General features: G+C 39.0%; 1 protein-coding gene across 1 annotated transcript in view; it reads left to right on the top strand.

The window, feature by feature from the left end:
- USH2A (usherin) overlaps positions 1-21,883 on the top strand; it is a 642,834-nt gene that overhangs the window by 390,562 nt on the left and 230,389 nt on the right. Inside the window, exons 38-39 of the mRNA XM_074351610.1 lie at positions 20,033-20,183; positions 20,900-21,042. Of these exons, the coding sequence (XP_074207711.1) occupies positions 20,033-20,183; positions 20,900-21,042 (294 nt within the window). The remainder of the gene's footprint in view (positions 1-20,032; positions 20,184-20,899; positions 21,043-21,883) is intronic.

Raw genomic sequence — 21,883 nt, 5'->3', positions numbered from 1 at the left:
ACCGTATTTCCAATCTATTTTCATTGACAGCTTCAAGAAGATCCTTACCATATTGCTATAAAGAGATAGAGATCACCTAGAGTCTAAAAGTTCTGTCAACACTTAATGAAGAATATATTGTGACAACAGTGGGCAAACAGCCACTATGATATTCTTGATTATTAATTAATTGTGCAACCCCCGCCCCCGCAAACCTCGGGTTGTTCGAGTGCATGCCCAAGTTTGAAAACCACTGAGCTAGGTCATCTTTAAAATACCTTCAAATCAAAAATATTACGTGATCTTATCTATGACTCCGTGCTGCACTTACAACTGGGGCACAGAGTTATGGGCGATAGGTGGGGTGGGCCCCTGCGCCCCGTGTGTCTTTGACTCCAGGAGCCCCATTCTCAGGGCCAGACGCCTTCCCAGTGGAAGGGAGCCAGCATATCGCTCAGTCTCCCTGAACAGGGCAGGGAGAGGTACCGTGAGTAACCAGTTCCGGATGCTGAGTGTACCTGTGGCACAAGCGAAAGGCAGCAGGCGTGGTGTGTCGTGCGCTGAGGCAGCTAACTGGCCCCACTGTGAAGACAGTCAGCTGGGTTTCCTCCGCTCTCCGGTCTCTTCACAGAACATCTGTTACCAGCAACTCCATGTAACTGAGCCCCGAGTCTCCTCCCTCTGGGGAGTCTTCCTTAATGAGCCTCTTGTGGCTGCACCGCCTCTGTGGGATTTTGAAATGTGTTTTCTCAAGTCAGTTACATCTTTATCCTGGATTCTAGGGTTGGCTGGCTGTCAGACCTCCTCCTTAGGATTTGCCCTTCTAGAAGCCCACAAATACAGCTCCACAAAGTTGGCTGGAGTAGTTTTTCGGGTGCCCAGAGGAAAATTAAGATCAGGTAATCATTTATTTGATAAAAAGAATTTTCTTTGATGTGATTACTCACACTCAGGTGGCACTTAACTAGGAGCAGGTGTGTTTTAGGGACATCAGCTCATTTTTTTATCACAAATTCTTTGAGGAAACGGCTGTTTGTATCCCTGTTTACACAGGAGGGAGCTGAGGAAAAGAGATTGTCTTGCAACAAGTTCCTTAAGGTCATGCGACTGGTAAATGGCGGAGACCATCTTCACACCTAGAGACTGGCTGCAGGAAGCCGGATCTGAGCCACTGCATCCTTGTTGTGTAAAACACCTTCCACTGACCAGTTGTATCCTCTCTCAGTGGAGGGAGCACAGGTTCCAGACCCCAGGGGTCAACGAGGCTCTGAAGATATGGCTTGACTCTCTACAGTCATGCTGAATATGGTTTCAAGAGTATTGTTTGTTGTATTGTTTGGCTGAAACAGCAGGTGTTCCAAACCTGTTGCCAGTGAACTAGAGAGCCCTTCCCACTTTGCTGTATGACCCACATGTTCAAAGTTTACAGCCTAATAAGAGGAAGAAAATTCAGTTGAAACAGATGTTTTTACTGCCTTACGAAGCAGCACTAAGCAGAAGCAATATTATATGGTCCACACTCTGGGTGGCAAAATCCAATCAGTTAGACCATGCTCTCCCAGTGGGTGGATATAAAATACTTACTTGTATCAAGTATTCTGACCAACTTCTTTCATAGTCACCCATGAATTTATAACTAAGATAAACTCTGTAAGTAGAAGAAGAAAATATTAAAATAACCTCATATGTATCTGTTGAGAAGAAAAGTCTCCTTCAACTTTTCTGAGAATATTTCTTTTTCTGAATTTTTAGCTCTCAAGCGACACAAGTTATAATATACACTTCTCTCTTTGGCTGGTAACAGAAAATCCAAGTGTCCAGATTTGAACTGCTGTCACGGAGGCTTTTGTGCGGATGTACAACAGGCAGTCCCATTAGAATTTGTGCAGATACGTTTACCCAAATCACTCGTGTGTAAGAATGTCATCAACATGGCGAATGACTCAGTTGTCCTCTCTCTGGGCCAATATTAAAATTGAATTTTGGGGGGCTGATGCCTTCTATATGTCTCAGGAAATGAATAGATACGATGTTCAGATTGTACATAATTTGCATTTTTTTAATAATTTCTGAAGATTTTTAAGCTTTTTTTGAGAGGGGATAATTATGTTTATTATATATTTCATTTATTCATGTATTTTTAATAGAGGTGCTGAGGGTTGAACCCAGGACCTTGTGTGTGCTAAGCGTGCACTCTACCACTGAGCTACACCCTCCTCCCCATCATTTGCATTCTTGTAAAGAGTCTTAATTATCCACTAATGTTAATTTTGGAAAATTTTTAAACATTATTGAAAGAAGGATAACAAAATAGCCCATGCTTTTTTCCTCTCCATACTAAAACAGTTTTTCATGAACAGATTAAGAGCTCATTAGTCAGCTGAGGACACAATCACAAGTGGAATAGTGGAGAACCCAGAAGTGTGAACACTGTGAACATGTAGGGGACTTGTTCCCTGGAGTGGTCACGGGGATGACCATCTGGTCTTCTGGGCCATCAGGAAGGAGGAGCCCTTTCCTCATGAAAGTCTGAGGTTGAGGGTATGTCCACAAAAAAAAAAAAAAAAAAAGGCTTGAATCTCGTTCACATGGTGGACTCTATAAACCAAGGAAGCGTGACTCGTAGACTGTGCATGCGTGAAGCACACTGACCACGGTGACTGTCCAACTCTCTGACCTTTGTCTTCACCACCACCCACTCTCCTCAGCATTTTCATTTGTTGATTGCATGACCTCAGGAGAGTTATCTCCTCCCGATGCCTCAGCTTGTTCATCTGAAAAGGGATTCCATCATCCCATGACCATCCTCGGGGTCTTGGTACAGGGAAAGGAGTATGTGCCCTGGGAAGATCTGCTGGCACAGAAGTGGGGGCCCGACTATTTGTTTAAAGAATCAAAAGCATGATATATAAAATGAGCACAAAATAAGCTATCACTATTTAGGTTGAAACTTGAACCAATCTCCAAACATCTGAGTGTTTTTCTTGCTGATTCCAGCAGTTGCCTCTGAAAGCTACGTGTAAGGAAACAGCAGACTGGTCGGTTGTGGTAGGTTAAATTATAAGTGAGGACTAATTTGTGGATCAAAGACACTCTCTGGGAGATATCACTCTGCTGGTAGGAAAGGCATTAGCTGTCTCCCTCTGTCTCACGTGTTTGTACTCTCTGTCTTGGAAAGCTCCCGCACAGTTTCGGAATCTTGATGTTTAATTTAACACAGAGGTCTTTGAGAAACACAACAGGGGGTTGTTCCTGGTAGTTCTGGCACTGAGGAAATTGAAATGTACATGTTTTTTCTCATTTATCAAAGACAGGCAAGAATCTAAACTGACATTTTATATCAAATGAATTATGAACTGTGTACTTTGTACCTAAGGGAACAACAGCTAAATTAGAGTTTAAGATTAAAAAGAGAGAGAGAGAGAGAAATAGGCTTTTAATAAAACATACAGTAATTTCTGCTATTCTGTCTGATGGTAACACGACTACACACAGTCCTTATTGTGGAACTGACAAATGGATGCAGGCTACTCTGAAATCTCTAGGATTAAATATATTTGAGAGACTTTCCTCAAAAAGGATTAGACCTAAATTTCATCTCATGTAGCTTGGCTTCAGGACCAGTGAGACATTCTTGATAATCTAAAGTTAACTTTTACCTTTTTGTCAATCCTTCCTTTCTTAGGGGGAAAAAAAATTACATTTGCAAATTCTCACTTCCTGAGAAAATGTGAGATTAGAAGTTGCTTGAGGGGAAAAAAATTGTATACAGGACAAAAATTATATGCACAAAAGTACCACATTCATTATCTCCTCTATTTCTCTGTAGCTCCTACACATATATACGCACTCACACTCGCACACAAGCAAATTACCCTAGTGATTAAGAGCGTTGATTCTAAAATTGACCAGATTGGGTTCAAATTAAGAAATTAAGTTATACAATCATACATAGTTTGCTTCATTCTTTTTTCCCCCCATTACGTGGGAGAAAAGGTAGTAAATACCTCATCAGGTTGAGGCCGAGAGAATTATGTATGATCAGTGCATGCAGAGAATGTGACACAATGCTGGCCCCATAATAGTAATTATGTATTACATTGCACAGTTACAGCCTCCCATGTATGTGACAAGAATGTTCGGTAACAGCAAACTAGCACCCCACTTTTTAATGGCTACTGATTCCTGAAGTCTAGGAAGCATGTGAATTAAATTTTTAAAGTGAAGGAGGATCTTGTCATGTTTTTACAATATACCCAATAATCATTTTTGAAATTACTAATTGAAGGTTCTTGGAAATTGGGCGTGATCGACGCTTTCTTCTTGTAGGCAGAGCTCTGTTTTGATGACTGTGCCAGTCTTCAAAAGTAGGTATTCTCATTTGTGCAACATATACATTGAAGAAGCGTTATTAATATTAATACGTTTGTTTTCTACTTCCGGATTCCCCCAGAATTCCTTGGTATTAATTCTGTGCACTTTCTGACACAATTTAGACTTGTGTGGCTAAATTACTAGAAACAACTCACTAATATTCTGATTACAGATTTTCTTCACATAAACTTAAATACATAGATATTAATCATGATTTTGGTCAAATGAGCATCATTTTTTATTCTCAAATTCTGATTCTAACTCTACTAATTGTGAACTGGAATCAGTTCTTAGAAGTCTTTCAGCATTTTTTATCCTGCTGATGACTTGTTTTATTCTTACTAGTAGAGTATGTGAAATTAATAGCCTATTGAGGGAAGGGATGCCCAATGTGTAATCTAGATGTTTTAAGGCTAGATCTAGTTGCATAATTAATTAATCAACCTAAATGTTAGCTCCAATCCCATTGTTAAGATGGCTTTTGTAACCAGTCCTCTCTGTTTTTCCCATCATTAAGTGACTAAAATTTTTGTCAGCTATTCAAAGATCACTTTATTTCTTGGTTCTTGATTCTGTTCCAGAATGGTAGACTCAGTGGCACTGTAAGAGTTAGTCCAATTCTAAAATGCACTAGTATCTTTTCTTGACTACTTAAGTCTTTCTTTTGTTGTGTTTTGTCTTTTGTTTTACTATTCTTGTTAGACATTCAACAAGAGCATATCTGTGTACTCTTTCTAAAAAGAGTGGCTTTGACCTACCTTGAGTTCACTTGTGATTAAAATTGTTTATTAACCTTGCTAAAGCATACTAATTTTAATTTTACAAAGGTAAAGTTCTTTAGAGAATTATTTAAAGTGAATGAACAGTATTTTAACTAAACACAGGATAGACTTAATCCACTAATATTTTTTGTATGTATTTTATATGATTTTTCCAATTGAAGAGACAGAACAGAAAGGGCTTAAGTAATCAGATTCTCGAGGAAAAAAGAATTTAATCTATGCAGCCTGGAAAGTAATTTGGGTGAAGATGATGGTGTTGGAAATAATAGGAGTACTAAGAAATACTCTTAGGAATACTAACAAGCAAAGGCTTAAATAGAGTATCAAACTCTAGGAAATACCTCTAAGGAAAAAGAATAAAATTTGGTTAATGTTTTAAGATGTAACAACAACAACAACAAATTCTTCTGGGCATTATGACCACCAGCTTTAGGGCCTCTAATTAGTCTGACAAAGTGACATTTCCACTTCTCATTGAACCAATAATGTGTCTAATGAAATTCAAAATTTCTATTTTTCTCTGAGCATGATGAGCTGCATCGTTCACAGCTTTGGGGGATTTCAGAATTAATGGAGGATGACTTCCGTCTGTGTGACGCTTCCCGGTTAACAAATTCACTGAAACTATCTTGCAGAGTAATTTTAAGCGACTATTTAATCTTAAACCACGAAGAGAAATGAAGGTAGAGGTATCTCGTGTTGGTCCTAGGGCTGCTGATGTGAAGTGGAATCTTTTATTTCTCAAAATGATCAACAGCAATTAGTATTCAGAGGTGTCTTTTTATTCTGGTGCCCGTGACCCACCTCTGCCACCGCCTTCTGTATTACTCTTATTATAATCTGTAACTGGGAATATTCTTGCTTCTTTTCCATTCTAATTAAAGCATTCTTTGTGAACATGGGGACAGTTTTTCATTTTATGAAGAACAATTACTAGAGCCGGGTGAGATCTGCCAACTGGGTTTCATGTAACTTTGACAAATATTTGCACTAATTTTGATTGAAGTAGTCTCACACCAGTGAGGTGTTGGTGAGGCTTTGGTTCTCCGTTAGAAATGTAGATCAAATGAGTCAATGAAAGACCAAAGATAAACCCTGTACCATCATCAGGTTTTATTCAACAACGTACTCCAAAATATTTTATTTTGTCCCTGGACTGAAAGGTGAATGATGGATTTCTTACAAAATTTTCATTTTATGCATACGTTTTCTTCCTAGACAGGGCTTTGTCCTAAATACTTCTCTACAACCCTGGTGACAACCTTGAGAAAATCTCACCAATTCTCTTAAGTTGAATTCATAAAACCTGTAACCCTCCTTATGCATCTTGTTTGTCTATTTTTCTATGGAGACCTTTCTGGAAGCTCTCAGAGCCAAAGGCCTTGACAAGAGAGGGGAAAAAAATTCCTAATAGAGGAACTGAGACAGACTAAGAAAGACAGAGATAATTTCTCCAAATCTCTAACCCCAAATAAACCTCATCAAAATTTAAAAGCCATGATTAATTTTTTTAAATAAACTTCAAAAGTGTCTTATTTCATTCCAAACGTCCTAGCTATGAGATTTCTCCACACCTCAGAGCAAGGTCTACACTTAGAGTTGGTTCTTTGGGCTCCAGGGACAGATGGGGAAGGGGTGGAGAAAGGAAGCTAGCCCCACTCTGTGTCTGTGAGGAGGGGCAAGATTCTGGCTTAGCCTGTCACTTTAAAAGGCATTGCTTAAAATAGGAGTTAGGAGTTTGGGTTTTGGAGACAGGTTGCAAGATTCAAACAGCAGTTCCACCCCTTATTAGCTGTATGTTCTTGTGCAAGTCACTTGTCTTACCTGCTGAGGTCCGAATGTTTGTGTATTCCCCAAATTCAGAGTTGAGACCTTACACCTAATGTGATGGCATTAGGAGGTGGAACCTTGGGAGGTCATGAGGGTGGAGCTCTCGTGAATGGAATTGGTACCCTGATAAAAGAGGCTTAAAAGAGCCCCCTTCCCCCCCTTCCACCATGTGAAGACACAGCAGTAAGGCACCATCCATGAACCAGGAAGCAGGTTCTCAGGAGACACTGAATCTGCCAGTGCCTTGATCTTGGACTTCCCAGGCTCCAGAACTGTAAGAAATAAATTTCTGTTGTTTATAAGCTACCTAATTTACAGTATTTTGTTATATCAGCCTGAACTCACTGGCCTCTGTCTAAGCCTCAGTTTTCTTAACCCATCTCACATTACACATAGGACTATAATGAGGATTAAATGTGCTGATAGAAATACTTAGTTCAGCACCTGTCATATAATAAATACTCAATATAAACTTTGTTACTTGGTCCATACTAGTTCAGCGGAACATAGCCTTTCAAGAGACTCAAGCTTAAATACCACTTCCTTAGGCTTTTTCTACGCAACCAATTTCAAGTCAGCACCCCCAAGGTGGGCATACTGTTCTTCACAGCATTTTGCACACATTTTAACTACACATCATTTTCTATTTGCTTAGTGCCAGTCTTTCTCCATTTGACAATATTCTCATGCCTGTCATGGTGGGAACTTGGCTACTGCGTTCTCCATTACGTGCCCAGCACCTAGCACAGTGCCTGGCAGGGGAGGAAAGGAGGAAGGATAGATCGATTTTTCAGGGAATATAAAAACAGCAACATTTTCAAGTGTATTAACCCATTACTATATCTGTTTGCTTTAAGCTGATAGTCATATAAGCTCAAACACATCCTAAAAAGAACAACAACAAAAAAATCTGTATTTTCTTGCTCCCCTCTCCCACCTTTAATGCTTTTGATGTCTTCTTTTACATCTTCATGTTTATTCTGTTGCAACTCGTTGTAGTTACCGCCTCTCCAATTATGATTCTCTCCTTTCTCTAGCATCCTGCTTCTTTTCTATTTAGAGTAGACTTTTCAATATTTCTTTTAGCGTAGGTTTAGTATTGATGAATTCTTTTAGTTTTTGCTTGTCTGTGAAATTCTTTATCTCTACTTCTATTCTAAAGGATAGCCTTGCTGGATAAAGTATCCTAGGCTGCAGCTTTTTCTCATTCAGGACTTTGAATACATCTTAATACTCCCTTCTAGCCTATAGTGTTTGTGTAGAGAAATCAGCTGAAAGCCTTAAGGGGGATCCCTTGTAACTAACTCTTTGTTTTTCTCTTGCTGCCTTTAGAATAATTTCTTTATCTTTAACCTTGGCAATCTTGATTAGAATATGTCTTGGTGTAGGTCTATTTGGGTTCTTCTTACTGGGGACCCTCTGTGCTTCCTGTATTTGGATATCTGATTCCTTCTTTAAGTTCCGAAAGAAAAACAGCAAGAGTTTCATCACAAGTTTTAAATCTTTCTAAGCTTCCACTATTTATAGCTTGGAGGCTGCATGGTAAACAGGAAAAAGGATGGAGTTTTGAATCAAAACACCCATGTTTGAGTCCCAGCCTGGCCTGTAGAGCAATCACAAGGAACCGTAAAAGTAATGAAGTACTGTACCATCTAATTCATGGTCTAAGTACAAGGTCAAATGAATGCAGTGCATTTAAATATTAATTATTATTGTTATGTTTTGAAATAAAAATTTAAGAGTTTTCTAAATTAATAAAATATTGTATTTCACGTTATTTTAACATATGCTAATATAGTGTATATATTTAGTTTTCTAAATTTTCAAAAATTTCTACTTCACCAGGGCATCTTAGTAAGTACTCCTCTCCTTATAGACTTGGCCTCCTGACCATATGACTTCCAGCCCAACCTCAGTCCCCTTTGCATAAGGTGCTATGTGGTCAAAAAAACAGGCACTGCATTTCACTCAACTGAGTGTGTCTAATCCATTTCTATGTCTACATTTATTTGTCAAATGAAGAAATAATACATCAAAGGGACTTTTAAGTATTAACAGATAATATATGTAGTATATTTAGTAGGATTTCTAACTTGATGAATGTTAATTATAAATGAAAAATACTTAAAAATTACCTATTTAGTGTTTTTGTTTAAAATGTAGTGGTTGTCCAGTTTTATGGCTCATCTGATAAGTTAAAAATTAGTTACTGAGTTGATCAAAATTAAGATGGCTAGGAAATTTAAGGTTTTTGATGTGTACAGGGCAGGCAGTTTCTAAACATTGTGAATTTTTTAAGTGCTTACAAAATAGTGGAGGATCAGACTTTGTTCTTTGATAAATATAATTGCTGTTGCAAATAATGTATTGAGAGAGATCTTACTGTGAAGTCAACAAGGATAGAGAAGAAAATTACAAATCCTAATGTATAGTTCTTATCCTCAAGTAGCTTATGATAAACCATGAACATGTAAGTTTCCCCCAAATGTTTTATTTCTACCACATATAGAATCTTTGCTGTGTTGTGGAGGACCATAGAATGATCCATTGTACTATTTTGACCACTAGGTAGTTAAAAGCTAAGCTGTATTTCCTTCAAGACTCTTGTGATGTTGTTCCCAAAACACTGTGTCCTGTTTTGCCAGCAAATAACAATGTATAACTACTTTCTCTCCCTAGTAATTATAATATCACCCAGCAACATGGCTTTCAGGACATTAAATTCTTGGTGAGACTTGCATAAGGATAGATTTTGGCATCTATGACAATGGTGGTCATGGTGAGGGTTGCAGACACGTCAGGACTGTGAAACAGAGACTGGCGAGAAAGTTCAAGATCATAATAATATCAAACACTTAGTTACATGTTTCTTTTGATGTATGTCCACTTTATTATGTATATATTACATTATGTAACCATTTTATATAGTAACTCACTTAACCCAGCTCTGTGAAGAGTGTACCATTTTCATCCTTATTTTATCGATGAGCAAACTGAGGCACAGAGGGGTTAAGTTACCCGTTCAGTGACTAAGTAGCAGAAGCAGCATTTGAACCCAGGTTGACTGGCTTTTCACCAACGTACAATTCTACCTATTCTCTGATTTAATTAAAATAAGCTCCAAATAAAAACATTTCAAGAAATTGATAATAAGATAATTAAGTTTAAAAATTTTAAAGCACTAACTAGACCTAAATAAGAGAGTGGCAAATGTGTGCAGCGTTCAGGGTTATCTGATATAATAAAAAGCTTATCAAAGAGAGCAAAGTTTCAGTTGGACAAAATGTGTACACATGCATTTTAGAAATTAAGAAATATTAAATGTTCAGTAAGTGTATTTTATGCATTTCAATCATAGTCTGTTTTTTTTTTACTTTGATTTCCTGTTTATATATCCATCTTCAAACATTCCCATGAACTCCAGGCCTATATAACTGACCAGTCTCTAAAAATACAATCGGCATTTCAGAACCAACCAAATTCTTGATCCTTCTCCCACCAGGCGCTCCTGTCCGGTAGACTCATCTCAGACAATGATCTCATCTCTCAGTTATTCATTCAGACCTAAAATTTAGATATCAGGCTTGACATCCCTCTTTCTCCCTCTGCGTCCCCACTGCTGTTCCCCCACCAAATCCTCTGTGCATTATTTCTTCCCAGCCTCTGCCTCACTCGCTATGATCAAGCCACACCACCTACAAGGCTCAGGCCAAGAGTGCCCCTGCCTGGAGCCAGCCTGAGATGTGCATCCCCTGGTGATTTGTAAATCTCTACTCAAATATAATCTCCTCTCACCACCCCACCTAAAATATCAGCTTTGCCTGCCCCTCCCCCCTTATCACTCCCAGTCCTTCTATCAGAAATACTTCTTATTTGCTAAGAGAGTAGATCTTAATTGTTCTCATCACACATACACACACACACACACACACACACACACACACACACACACACAAAGGGTAATGGTGAGGTGACAGACGTGTTAATTAACTTAGTTGTGATCATCACTTCACAACATATATCTCTGTCAAATCACATTGCACACCTTAAATATATACAATTTTATTTGTCAATTAACCTCAGTAAATCTAGGGGGAAAAAAACTACTCATAAAAAAATGAAAAAGAAAAGGTGCTTTTTTTGGTCTGTTGTCTCTCTTTCCTTTATAAAATTGTCTTAATTTGATCATTACTATATCCCCAGAGCATGAAATAGTGCCTGGCATACAAGTGCTTGCCTTTTAATTATTTGCTAACTTAATAGACTGTATTTTTATATATGTATATTTTATATAGATTATATGTAATTAACTCATGTTATATATCTTATATAATAATATAACTATATAAATAATATTAAATTTATATATTTTATAGTATTATGTGTATTATATAACATATAATTATATAATAACATTTCTAATGCTGTAGTTACATTATTATGTGCTAAATGTATATAGGTGCACATATGTAAAATACTCATTTTGATGGAGATACTGGGAAATGGACCATTCATACCTTGCTATAGAAATGTGAATAAACACAGCTTTCTGGAAAGCAGTCTGCCAACTTATATCTGAAATGATAACATTCATCCCTATTGACCCAACAATTCCAAAAAGCAAACTAAAAGGTGCATTTATTAGGATAGTCAGGATATTATTCATAATAGTGAAAAGGATATCATTCTACATCAATCAATATCAGCTTTAAGTAAATGTTCTACATTTATAAAAATGTTATCTGCAATTATTTTGAAAAGTCATGTTATCAAGACTATGTAATGGCATGGGGAGTTTTCACCACACGTTGTCAAGCAAACAAAGTTTACAAAATAATATCTTAAAAATATTCAGCATAAGCATTTGAATTGTATATTATATATATTTTTAATTATATATATAGAGAGAAGAAAGACCTGGGAGAGTCTATAATAGTATAACAACGGATATCTCCGGGTGGTGTAATTATAGATAAATGTTTTCTTCATTTGCTTGGTAATTTTCTAATTTTCTATCATGAACATATGTTATTTTACACTAGATGAAATCATGCTTCTAAAAGGGGGCTCTGTTTCGTTCTGCAAGAACTAAATTTTAGCATTTGTGTAGTATTTATTTGATGAGCAATACTGAATTCTCAAAACTTGTAAAATGCTCCAGAGTTTACAAAAAGAAAGGAACAAGATCTGTTCTCTCAAGCAGTTTACATGACCATGACTTTGGTGTACTTTGGAGAAAAGCCATGTCTAGACTTAAAAACTCAGCACAGTGTTGAGAGATGAATTATGGTCTTGGAAACAAAAGAGACAGGTGGGAAACTACAGGATGCTATATGCTAGTCATGTACTCCAGACGTGTTGCTTAACTTTTCTGACCTCAGTTTTCACATCTGTGAAACAGGGACATTGAGCGAAATCGGTGCTAAATGAGTGTATTATAGAGTGGAATTTCAGATCTAATTTGGTATTTTCTGGGTTAGTAACCTCCAAGCAATTAATCTATTTTATGTTGAAAAAATGATTCATTTTCAGGTAATTGGGCCTTTATTTGTAAATGGGAATAGGACCTGGATCCTAACAGTTGTTAGGGTTGTAGGGGAAAGATTTCTTTCTGCAGATCTTTCTTCCTGCCAGCTCATCCATCATCCACTTATTTGTCCATCCGTCCATTTTTATGGGACACCTTTCATATACAAAGCTGTGTTCTGGAGACAACGGTACTTACTTAAACACTTTACTTCTTTAATAACATTCCTCTGAGAGTCTATATATTGATTAAAAATTCATTGATTTGACATTTTTAGCTATCCAAAGACCGTTTTGAGTCAACAACATAGCCAATCTGCATGACACCTATGAACTCTGATATCAAGCAGGCCAACATTAAGATGCTCAGTGAGTTTTCAGCTGCATCACTTGAAGGAAGGAAAGTCAGAGTCTGCCTGTGCTCTGCCCTGGTCAGAATGCACAGGGAGTGTTTAGGTAACAAGGCTTGATCATTTGAAAGGGACATTATCAAACTGGAACACATCCAAATCAGATGACAAGGCTAGACTGCAGGTGGGGAATCAACTTAGATGAAGCTTGTTGGAGGGAGCAGAAATGTTTAGGAGGAAATGGGGGAATTTAGTGGAGAAGAGAACTAGTTAAAAATGCCTGAAGTTCTATCCTGTAATGATTGTGGTGGCTTGTCCTCAGAGGCCAGTGTGACTCAGACCGGGTCCTAAAGAGTTCAGTGTCATTAGCATGAACAACCACTTGGACCCACTGCCCGAGATCACCCCAATTTATTCCTACTGCAGTTCAGTGCATCCCAGTTAGTTAATTATGGTACCCTGTTCCACTCTCAGAAAGTCCCGATATGGACAAAAGAGTATATTTATCCTAAGTTTTGTAGAAATAATATGGTCTTTCATTCTACCTTAGACAGAATTACAACGAGGAGAAAAATAATGTAATGGGGCGACTTACAGAGCAGCCATTTTCCTGTCACTGGTAATGAACAGACACCTGAATATCCCTTGTCTGGGATGCTTTAGGCAAAAATCCTTTCTTCGGTGGGAAGTTAGACTTCGTGGTGTTTAAGCTATCTGCACTCCAAATGTAAAATGCTTTCACGATTCTATGGTCAAAGATCAATTCCATGACATACCTGTAGGTAACATTTATAGTTTAAAAATGTTTCTCTCGCTATCATGAAGACCTCTCTCCATTTTGCACTTCATTGAATTTCTGTGGGCTCTGACTAATTCCTGAGAACTAGCAAATTTGTACTAGTAGTTTCTACATGAGGTTCCTTGTGGATGAGAAGGAAATAGAGACCCTGCTGTGATAAAGAAAAAAGACCAGGGAAGTACTGTTTAAGAATATGACTGGGATAGGAAATAAATCCAGCCTTCACTAAAACTAATCTATTTCATACTGTAGATGACTTTCTTTCCTATTTACTTAAGGTATTTAATATTTATTCTCTTTCATAAATCACCTACTATAATATAGTGTTTTGTGCTGTAAAATTAAGAACACGCTCTTGAAACTTAACCAGTCCCAGTTTAAAAGCTGACTCTGCCAGTCACTGGTTTTGTGATTTGAGATAAAATATGTAACCTCTGAGCTTCAGATTCTTTATCTATACTGCAGAGAGATAACAGTACAATTTCAACCTGTAATTCTGAGGATTAGAAATAATTATGTTGAAGAATCTGGCGCACAGTATGTGTTCAAAAAGTTAGCTATTATGAGAGACTCTTTTGTGAACATTTAATCTGTTTTAACCTACTTGTCACTATTTAATGCTGCTCTATTTGTACATCCTTGTGCTCAAGGTTGACTGTCCATTTGTTTGCACATCTGCATATTCCTCATAATTAATATCTTTTTTAATGACATATGGTTTAGTGACTGGAAATTGAGTCTTGCCTTCTGTTTTCAATTTGTTTATGACTCAACGACTCAATATATGTGTCTGAACTTTAATTTTCCATTCTGGAAGCTAGAATTTAAAATCCTCGCTCATATGTAGCTATTTCAGAAAATGAGAGGAAAATGTTTAATCCAAGGGTTTTGAATACGTGCCAGGCTATTCAGCGGTGCCGGCAGGATGCATAGAGATGAAAGGCCATGTTTTCTCTTATGTCAACAGGGAAATCTAAATGAGGATGCCAGCAGCCTAATCTCTGAAGTGGGAGAGCTCTTTGGGCTGAAGTTGCATTTCAAGGGACAGCAGTAGAAAGCATCATGTTTGCTCGGAATGAGGACAGGCAGAGGGGGCGGGAGTCCTAGGCCCTGGAATTAGGCTGAGAGTATCATTGCCCTGTGTGAACTCTGTAACAATGCCCCATGACCGGGTCTCTCCGCAACCTGCTCTCCTGAAAGCCATTTGGATGTGAGGTTCTAACTTCTGAAACTCCTGAATACCTTTTATGCTGTGTCCACATTCTGTGTTAAGTTATTTAAGTCATGTCTTATCTATTAAATATAAAGTAGGTGGTCTAATCCCCCTTTCTATTTGTCCTGCCCTTTCCCCTCCCCCTGCAAAGAACCTTGTGCAGAGCGGCACTGAGTATCTTTTATTACAGTTTTGAACTGAATACAAAAGACAATAGACTTCTGTGATATCTTAATGCAGAATTTTATTCCAGTGTTTTGAAATGCACACACGTACACACCCTAAAACCACACTGCAATAGAAACGAGATGGTAGGCTAGCCTGAGAAGTTGGTGGGTATGAGAAGCATATTTAATTCATTTTCTCTCTCTAAGTTTCCTCTTCTGGCCAGTATGTACTCACCGGCCACATAGGAAGAAAGCCTTTGTGTTTTGTTTCTTTTTTTCTTTTTAGAACTCCCCGTTAAGAGTTTTTAAAATCTGTATGGAGCCAAGGTTTGCGGCATTCTGTTTGTTTTTTAGGGAAGAATCCACAAATATATAGCACTTAAAAGTTTAATGAAATCATACATTCAAAAAATTATACCATCCAGACGAGTCCAATCTGGGATTTAATTTATTGCCTAATGTTTTGTATTCATTGCACCTTCCAAAAAAGGTTAAATTTGAAATTTTATTAAAAACTCCCTTTGAATTTATGGATTGAGGTGACTGTTTTATCTAGTTGCCGTGTAGAATTAGTATTTACTGGACAAGATGTGTTGATTCAGGAGGTTGTCTGTGGAGTGCTTGCCCCGGGAGGGTCATATTAAACTTGAGAGAAGCTTTTTGAGCAACATAGCATCTTGGAGACAATATATCAAGCTGATAGGTACACAGCTCTTGTGTTAAGAAACCAGGGGTGAAATTATAGCTGGTTTCCACTTATTGCTTTGATGCTAAGGACCCTCAGAGGAATAGGTCTAGGATAAAAGGGGTTAACCAAAGGGGAAAAAAGGTTTCCAGAATTCAGTATTACTAAGAGCATGTAGAATGAATAGTTCTATGTCAATAATTTAAGATGACCACTCTGGAAATATTTTGGGATTTTGTATAATCATAGTGTGACCAATTTAATGGAGCACTTTTTTTTTGTTATCACCCCCCCCCCCAAAAAAAGTCAAGATACTTTATTATTATGAGGAAGCATCTTTGGGGCATTCCTTTTTTGTTAACCACACAGTAATACAGCTTTTTTTTTTTTTTAACACTGAAGGAGTTTTGGTATAAATATTTAAAACTCTAATTTTTTTTCATGCTGATGACTTAGCATGAAATGCAGATTCAGAATTTGGATTGGCAGGGATGTTATATTCCCTGACAGAAAAATTAGACAAAAAACAGTCAAATAAGGTACAGTTTTATATGTTCTACATTATATGCAATTTGCACTTTACTTTTTGCCAGGGCTTTTTTTCTATGTGTGCATTTGTTATAAATCAATTAAAGAATATATATCAAATAAGAAATCATCATTGTTGTAACCAATCATGTTTGCAGATAAAAATATCAATTTAAAAGTCTTTAGCAATGAATGCCCTTCAAACCAAAGATTTATAGTTAAGTTACTGGGTATCTGGCCCTGGACAGGACAGTCTCATTGCATTTCCTAGGTATTTTCCGTTTCTACAACCTGAGACAATGACCTCATACCATTTCTTCTCTCTTCAGGCATCCAGTTCACTCTCACGCTTTGGCTCAGTTCAGGAGCAGGTGCCTTTGCTTTTATTTTGCTCCCTGAGAAAACAGAAGTCATCCGAAGAGATCTTTGCTGTTTTCTCATCACCACATCTACCTCACTCTGCTCTGCAGCCTGGTCTGCATTCACTTCTGCACCACGGTGGACTGTCCCTGCTCTGTCCCACAGCCAGTGTGCACCAGCTCTCAGTTCAACCAGCGCATGCCCTGGCTCCCTGCATGCGCACCGGCGCACACAAGGGCTTTGCTCTGGCGATTAAGTATATTTCCTTCTCTTATGTTATCTTTTCCCCCAGTCTCTTCTGGATCATTCCAAGAAGTATACAAATGCTGCGACCTCCCCCAGTTTTTAGAAAACTTTCCTCAGATACCTTAAGCTTGGCCAAGTGCTGCCTCGTTGTCTTCTCCCCTTTAGACCAGGACCCCTCAATAGTCTCTAGGCTCACTCTGTCCTCTCATCCCCTTCCCTCTCATGTCTCTTCTTGGGTTTCCCAGAATCAGACTGCCTCGCCCACCCTGCACTGCGCCTGTTCTTGGCAAGGTCACGTCCACTTGGCCAAATGCATAGCTTAACTATTAGTCTTCTCCTTCCTTAAATTCAGCACATTTGACAGAATCGATCGGTCCTTCCTGTGGGAGATGCTCTCTTTACTTGGCTCTCAGGATGCACCTTTTCATAGCTTCTCTCCTACCTCACTGATCACTCCTGTAAGTCCCCTCTGTTGCAAAGCCTCCCCCACCCCCCACCTCAGAATTTTAGTGCATCCAAGCATCAGTGCTCAGACCGCTTCCACACTCACTATATATACACCCACTATTTAGTTCATTTCATCAAGCCTCAGCCATTAAATACCATATACATCGATCCGCCATTCCTACCCAGACCCATATCTGCAATCCAACTTTGGTGTAGACACTAAAGTTGTGTAATATACCTCTTACATGTGATATGGACAAAAGAGAACTCTTTTTTGTTTTTCTGTTTGTTTTGGGGGTGGTGATTAGGTTTATTTATTTATTTTTATATTTGATGGAGGCACTGGGGATTGAACCCAGGTCCTCATGCATGCTAAGCATGCACTCTACCACTCTACTCTCCCGCCAAAGGGAACTCCTGATCTCCCCATAACCCATTTCTCTCCTCAGTGTTCCTCCAGGTGCCATCCACCTGGGTGCTGGGGCTGAGCACACTGGAATCATCCTTGACGCCTTTATTGTCTGTGAGCAATACACGCCTCACTCAGCTGAACCGCAAAATACACCACTCTCTCTGCTGCTGTCACTGGGGCCTAAGCTACTGTCTTCTGTTAGCCTGGGCAGCTACAGGAGGTGCCTCTCCTATCTCCAGCCCTGTCTCCACTCCTCCCTTCACCCAGACTGGCCTTTATCAGTTTAGAGTCATGACATTCCCTTTATTAGCGATGGTTCCCAACCCCACTTAGAATGGAATCCAAAGCCCTTATTGTGACTTTTAAGGCCCAGCCCTGGGACCCCTAGGGCTGTCTGTCTAGACCCTGCCTATCTCTCTAGCTACTCTTCGCTTCCCTCTTCTGGGTCCGTTTCAGCCACAGAGACGTCTTTTGACTGTTCCTGACGCTCAGCCAGGGCTTCCCCGTCCTCGCTGCCTTTGCCCCGACTGCCCTCTCTGGCTGGATCGCTGTTCGTCTAGACATTCTCCCGTCCACTTCCTTCTGTCACTGAGGGCTCTGCTTAAGGTCACCGAATCGCACATGCTCTTCCTGTGGCTCTCCTAGCTATGGGAATTGTTGTGTGATAACCAAAATGCACCCTTCTTTTCATGTCTCTTCGCTTCCCCTGCTTTACTTGTCACCTGAGCACTGACCGCCATCTGGTAGGATCTTCGTTGTCTGCTCGCTGCTTTCTCCCTCCGTTCCCGGAAGTTCCACAGGGTCAGGCGCCATGGCTGTCTGACTCAGTGCTGTCATCCCTTCACACAAAGAACGCTCCTTGCTCAGAGGAGAGGCTCAGTGTTTACTGAATGAATTCACGAGTTATTGGTGAACTTGGAACCCTTACTACAGACCAATGAGACATGGAATCTCATTCTTCCGTTCTCAGCACTGGCCGTTCCTCAGCCTCGTGGTTCCTAGGCTGGTTCTCCCGAATTGGAGAGTGTATAAGTCATATGCAACGTCAGGTTATGTCTAAATGAAAGTTGAAAATGAACCCTGACAATCGTTTTCCTTATTTTGATTCCTTCTCGTCCTCCACCAGTGGCCTCTACTAATCCTTGGTCATAAAGAATTTCTAATAATCAAAATGTTCCTAAAAATTGCATTATAATAGCACTTAAATTATGCTAAGGAAGTTCAGATAAGTCCAATATAGTAACAACCATAGCTAACAATTAATAATTACCAGGCCCTGAAGCAGAGTGCTTTATTTACAGTGTCTCTGATCGTCACAGCTGTTCTGCAAAAGGCAAAGGTAGTGTCCCCTTCTTGTAAAGACAAGAAACCAGCTCAGAGTTGTCTGGTGATTTTCCTAAAGCCACAGAGTTGGGCTGAATTTGCTTTTGAGTTTCTGACTATCTTTGGAATACACTGTGATATGACAGGTTCCTTCAGGTTATACCTGTTGGAAAAATTAATTTAATAACCGGAGCCTTCTTGCCGATTTTTTTAATAGGACAGGCTTTAGTTTCACCCGTTTCTGTTAAGCCTTCTAGAGCTATCCAAAGAGATTTCCCTGATAGGTTATACCAAGCAAGTATGCTGAATTCAGGAAGAATTTGCCAGAGATTCAACCAGACTAGAAAAGGGCTCTGCCCCAACTTGCAGTGTATCTGAACAAGGGCTGTGTCATTGTGAGAAGGGGCAACCAACTGCATAAAACTCACCAAGAAGGAAGCTTAGTTTTTATATTTTTATAGGTGAGAATTAAGGCTGGAATGTGCTACTTTCAGCCAATTATGTATATTTTTCTTGTAAAGAAATAAACATTAATAAATCTTTTTCAAAAAAAAAAAGTCAGTTGCATCCGTGAGTAGCGATGTGATTAAGGAGACAATGGGTGACATCGATGGAAGGAATAAAAGATCAGATCGGGATCTCTTGCCTTTCAATCGCTTGCCTGTTGAGCAAAGAGTTAAATTAAAAAGGTACTTCGGTATGTGCTTCACTAAGTCCCCTCCGTGTTTTCCATTAGACAAACAGAAGTACCGGTGGGGATGTGCTGCGTATTCATTTGTCTTGCTGTTTGGGGCTGCCTCATAAGGACTGCAGTACTAATGTAATTGTGTTGAAATGAACAATAAGGAAGTAGAGTAGTTCAGGAATGAAAATGTTAAATTAAATGGACCATGTTTAACATTGTTGTCGATCCCGAGGAACAGTTTTTCCAGTATACGGAGCATTTCGATTCCATCCAGCATATGTTCTCCACGGTTTTCTCTGCTCTAATTCATCTGTGTTTTTCGACAGCTCCAGATGGCGTGCTGCCTCCGAGGCTTTCATCTGCCACTCCAACCAGTCTTCAGGTTGTCTGGTCTACACCAGCTCGTCACAGCGCTCCCGGCTCTCCCAGATACCAGCTCCAGATGAGGCCTGGCGGCTCTAGCCGTGGGCTTCAAGAGTGAGCATTCTACCCCGTCCGCCCTCCTGACTGTCACCCGGGTTGTACAACGTAGACGTAAACTGACTGTGTCTGAAATTGCTGAACACTTGCAGGGCAGTTCTCTTTTGCAACAAGTAAAGCCCCCCTTTTAAAAGTGGGGACCCCTCCCCCCACAAAGCAATATCCTGGAAGATAATTATCTGCTTTGCAGAAATAACTATTTTTATTTTTTTATAGCATCAAAATAAGATGTCTTCACCCTTAACTTTTCATAAGCACTTAGATTGCCAAAAGCAGGCATACATCCGAACCCCATAAAGCCTGCTGACTACGGCTACAAAATTATGAAATTTATTCTACAAATTCCACGGGGCAGCCATTCTCAATACTAAACAAAAGTTTACTCAATACTACTAGGATCTACATCTCATATAAATGCAATAATACAAAGCCTTTGCCCAATGGCTACTTATTTTAAGAGATACCATGTGATGACAGAAAATTGGAGTACTGAAAGGTATACTGACATCCCCTGAAAATTATTTTTGTTAATTTTTTTAAATTTTTAAAAATTAAACAAAAAATTTAAATTTATTTTTATTGAAGTATAGTTGATTTACAGTGTTGTGTTGGTTTTAGGTATCCCTGAAAATTCTTTACAATAAGATTTTATTTGTTTTTTACTTCTTTAAATGTCTAAAGCATCCTAATTTTAACATTTCTTTCAAATATAGATTATTTTCCAATCCTTCTGCATTGTTAAGCTACGAAGTGAGAGATCTCCAACCGTACACGGAGTATGAGTTTCGGGTGGTTGCTTCCAATGGATTTGGCAGTGCTCATAGCTCTTGGATTCCATTCATGACTGCCGAGGACAGTAAGTGGTCTGAACAACACACAGCCAAATGTCCTCTCCACTAGGAAGTCTTCAAGCCTTCAGTTTTTCCAAAACAAAGAAATGAGCCTCCTCTATTTTCTTGGTGTTTAGTGACAGTAATCTTTACCAGAGCCAGAGTCGTCAGAGTCTCCAGAAAGGAAAATGTGGGCTTGGAGGGTTGGAGGTTTAGGCCAAGAGACAGGAAGAGGTAACTCACTATAAATTATGACATGGCCCCATTCAGTCCTTTAGGGGACATCTAAGTGTCCTGAAAGAGAAAGGGTATCCTCTTGTACTTTGTGACCAAATGTTACAAGTGTTCTCTGCAGAAGAACATAAGATACAAAGCTTCCTTTATCAGGATGCTTAGAGCATCATTACACCTTTTTCTGGTAACGGATTCCATTATCCTTTTCCTCATACCTGAAAGACAACCCCCAGAATAGAGGAGTGTAATCTGACGGCAGTGATCCTGTGTCTGTTACAAAGAGTAGATTGCGATTGTTTTATTCAACAAATACAGAGAATTTTCTAGTTTTTCACAGAAGAGTTATGTTTGCATATATATGTTTTTACTAGAACATATGTCAAAAATAAATACACGACTGTAATACTTAGTTTTGTACAAATTGCCTCTAAAAAAGTGTATGTATGAAAGTATAACGTTTTTAGAAAAGTCAGAAATTAAATCAAGCTGCACAGAGTGAAGGAGGACATTGTATCTTTGAACAGTGAGGTTTTTAGGGTTAATCTTGTCAAGTCTTTTCATCAGAGGCTTCTTAGAGGATGTTGCTCTGTTGGCCAGCTGCCATTCTGGCTCTATATTCAATGAGGACTCAAG

This window comes from Camelus bactrianus, chromosome 23 (assembly GCF_048773025.1).
Source record: "Camelus bactrianus isolate YW-2024 breed Bactrian camel chromosome 23, ASM4877302v1, whole genome shotgun sequence".
Lineage (NCBI taxonomy): Eukaryota > Metazoa > Chordata > Mammalia > Artiodactyla > Camelidae > Camelus > Camelus bactrianus.
This window is presented reverse-complemented; position numbering and strand designations above follow the sequence as displayed.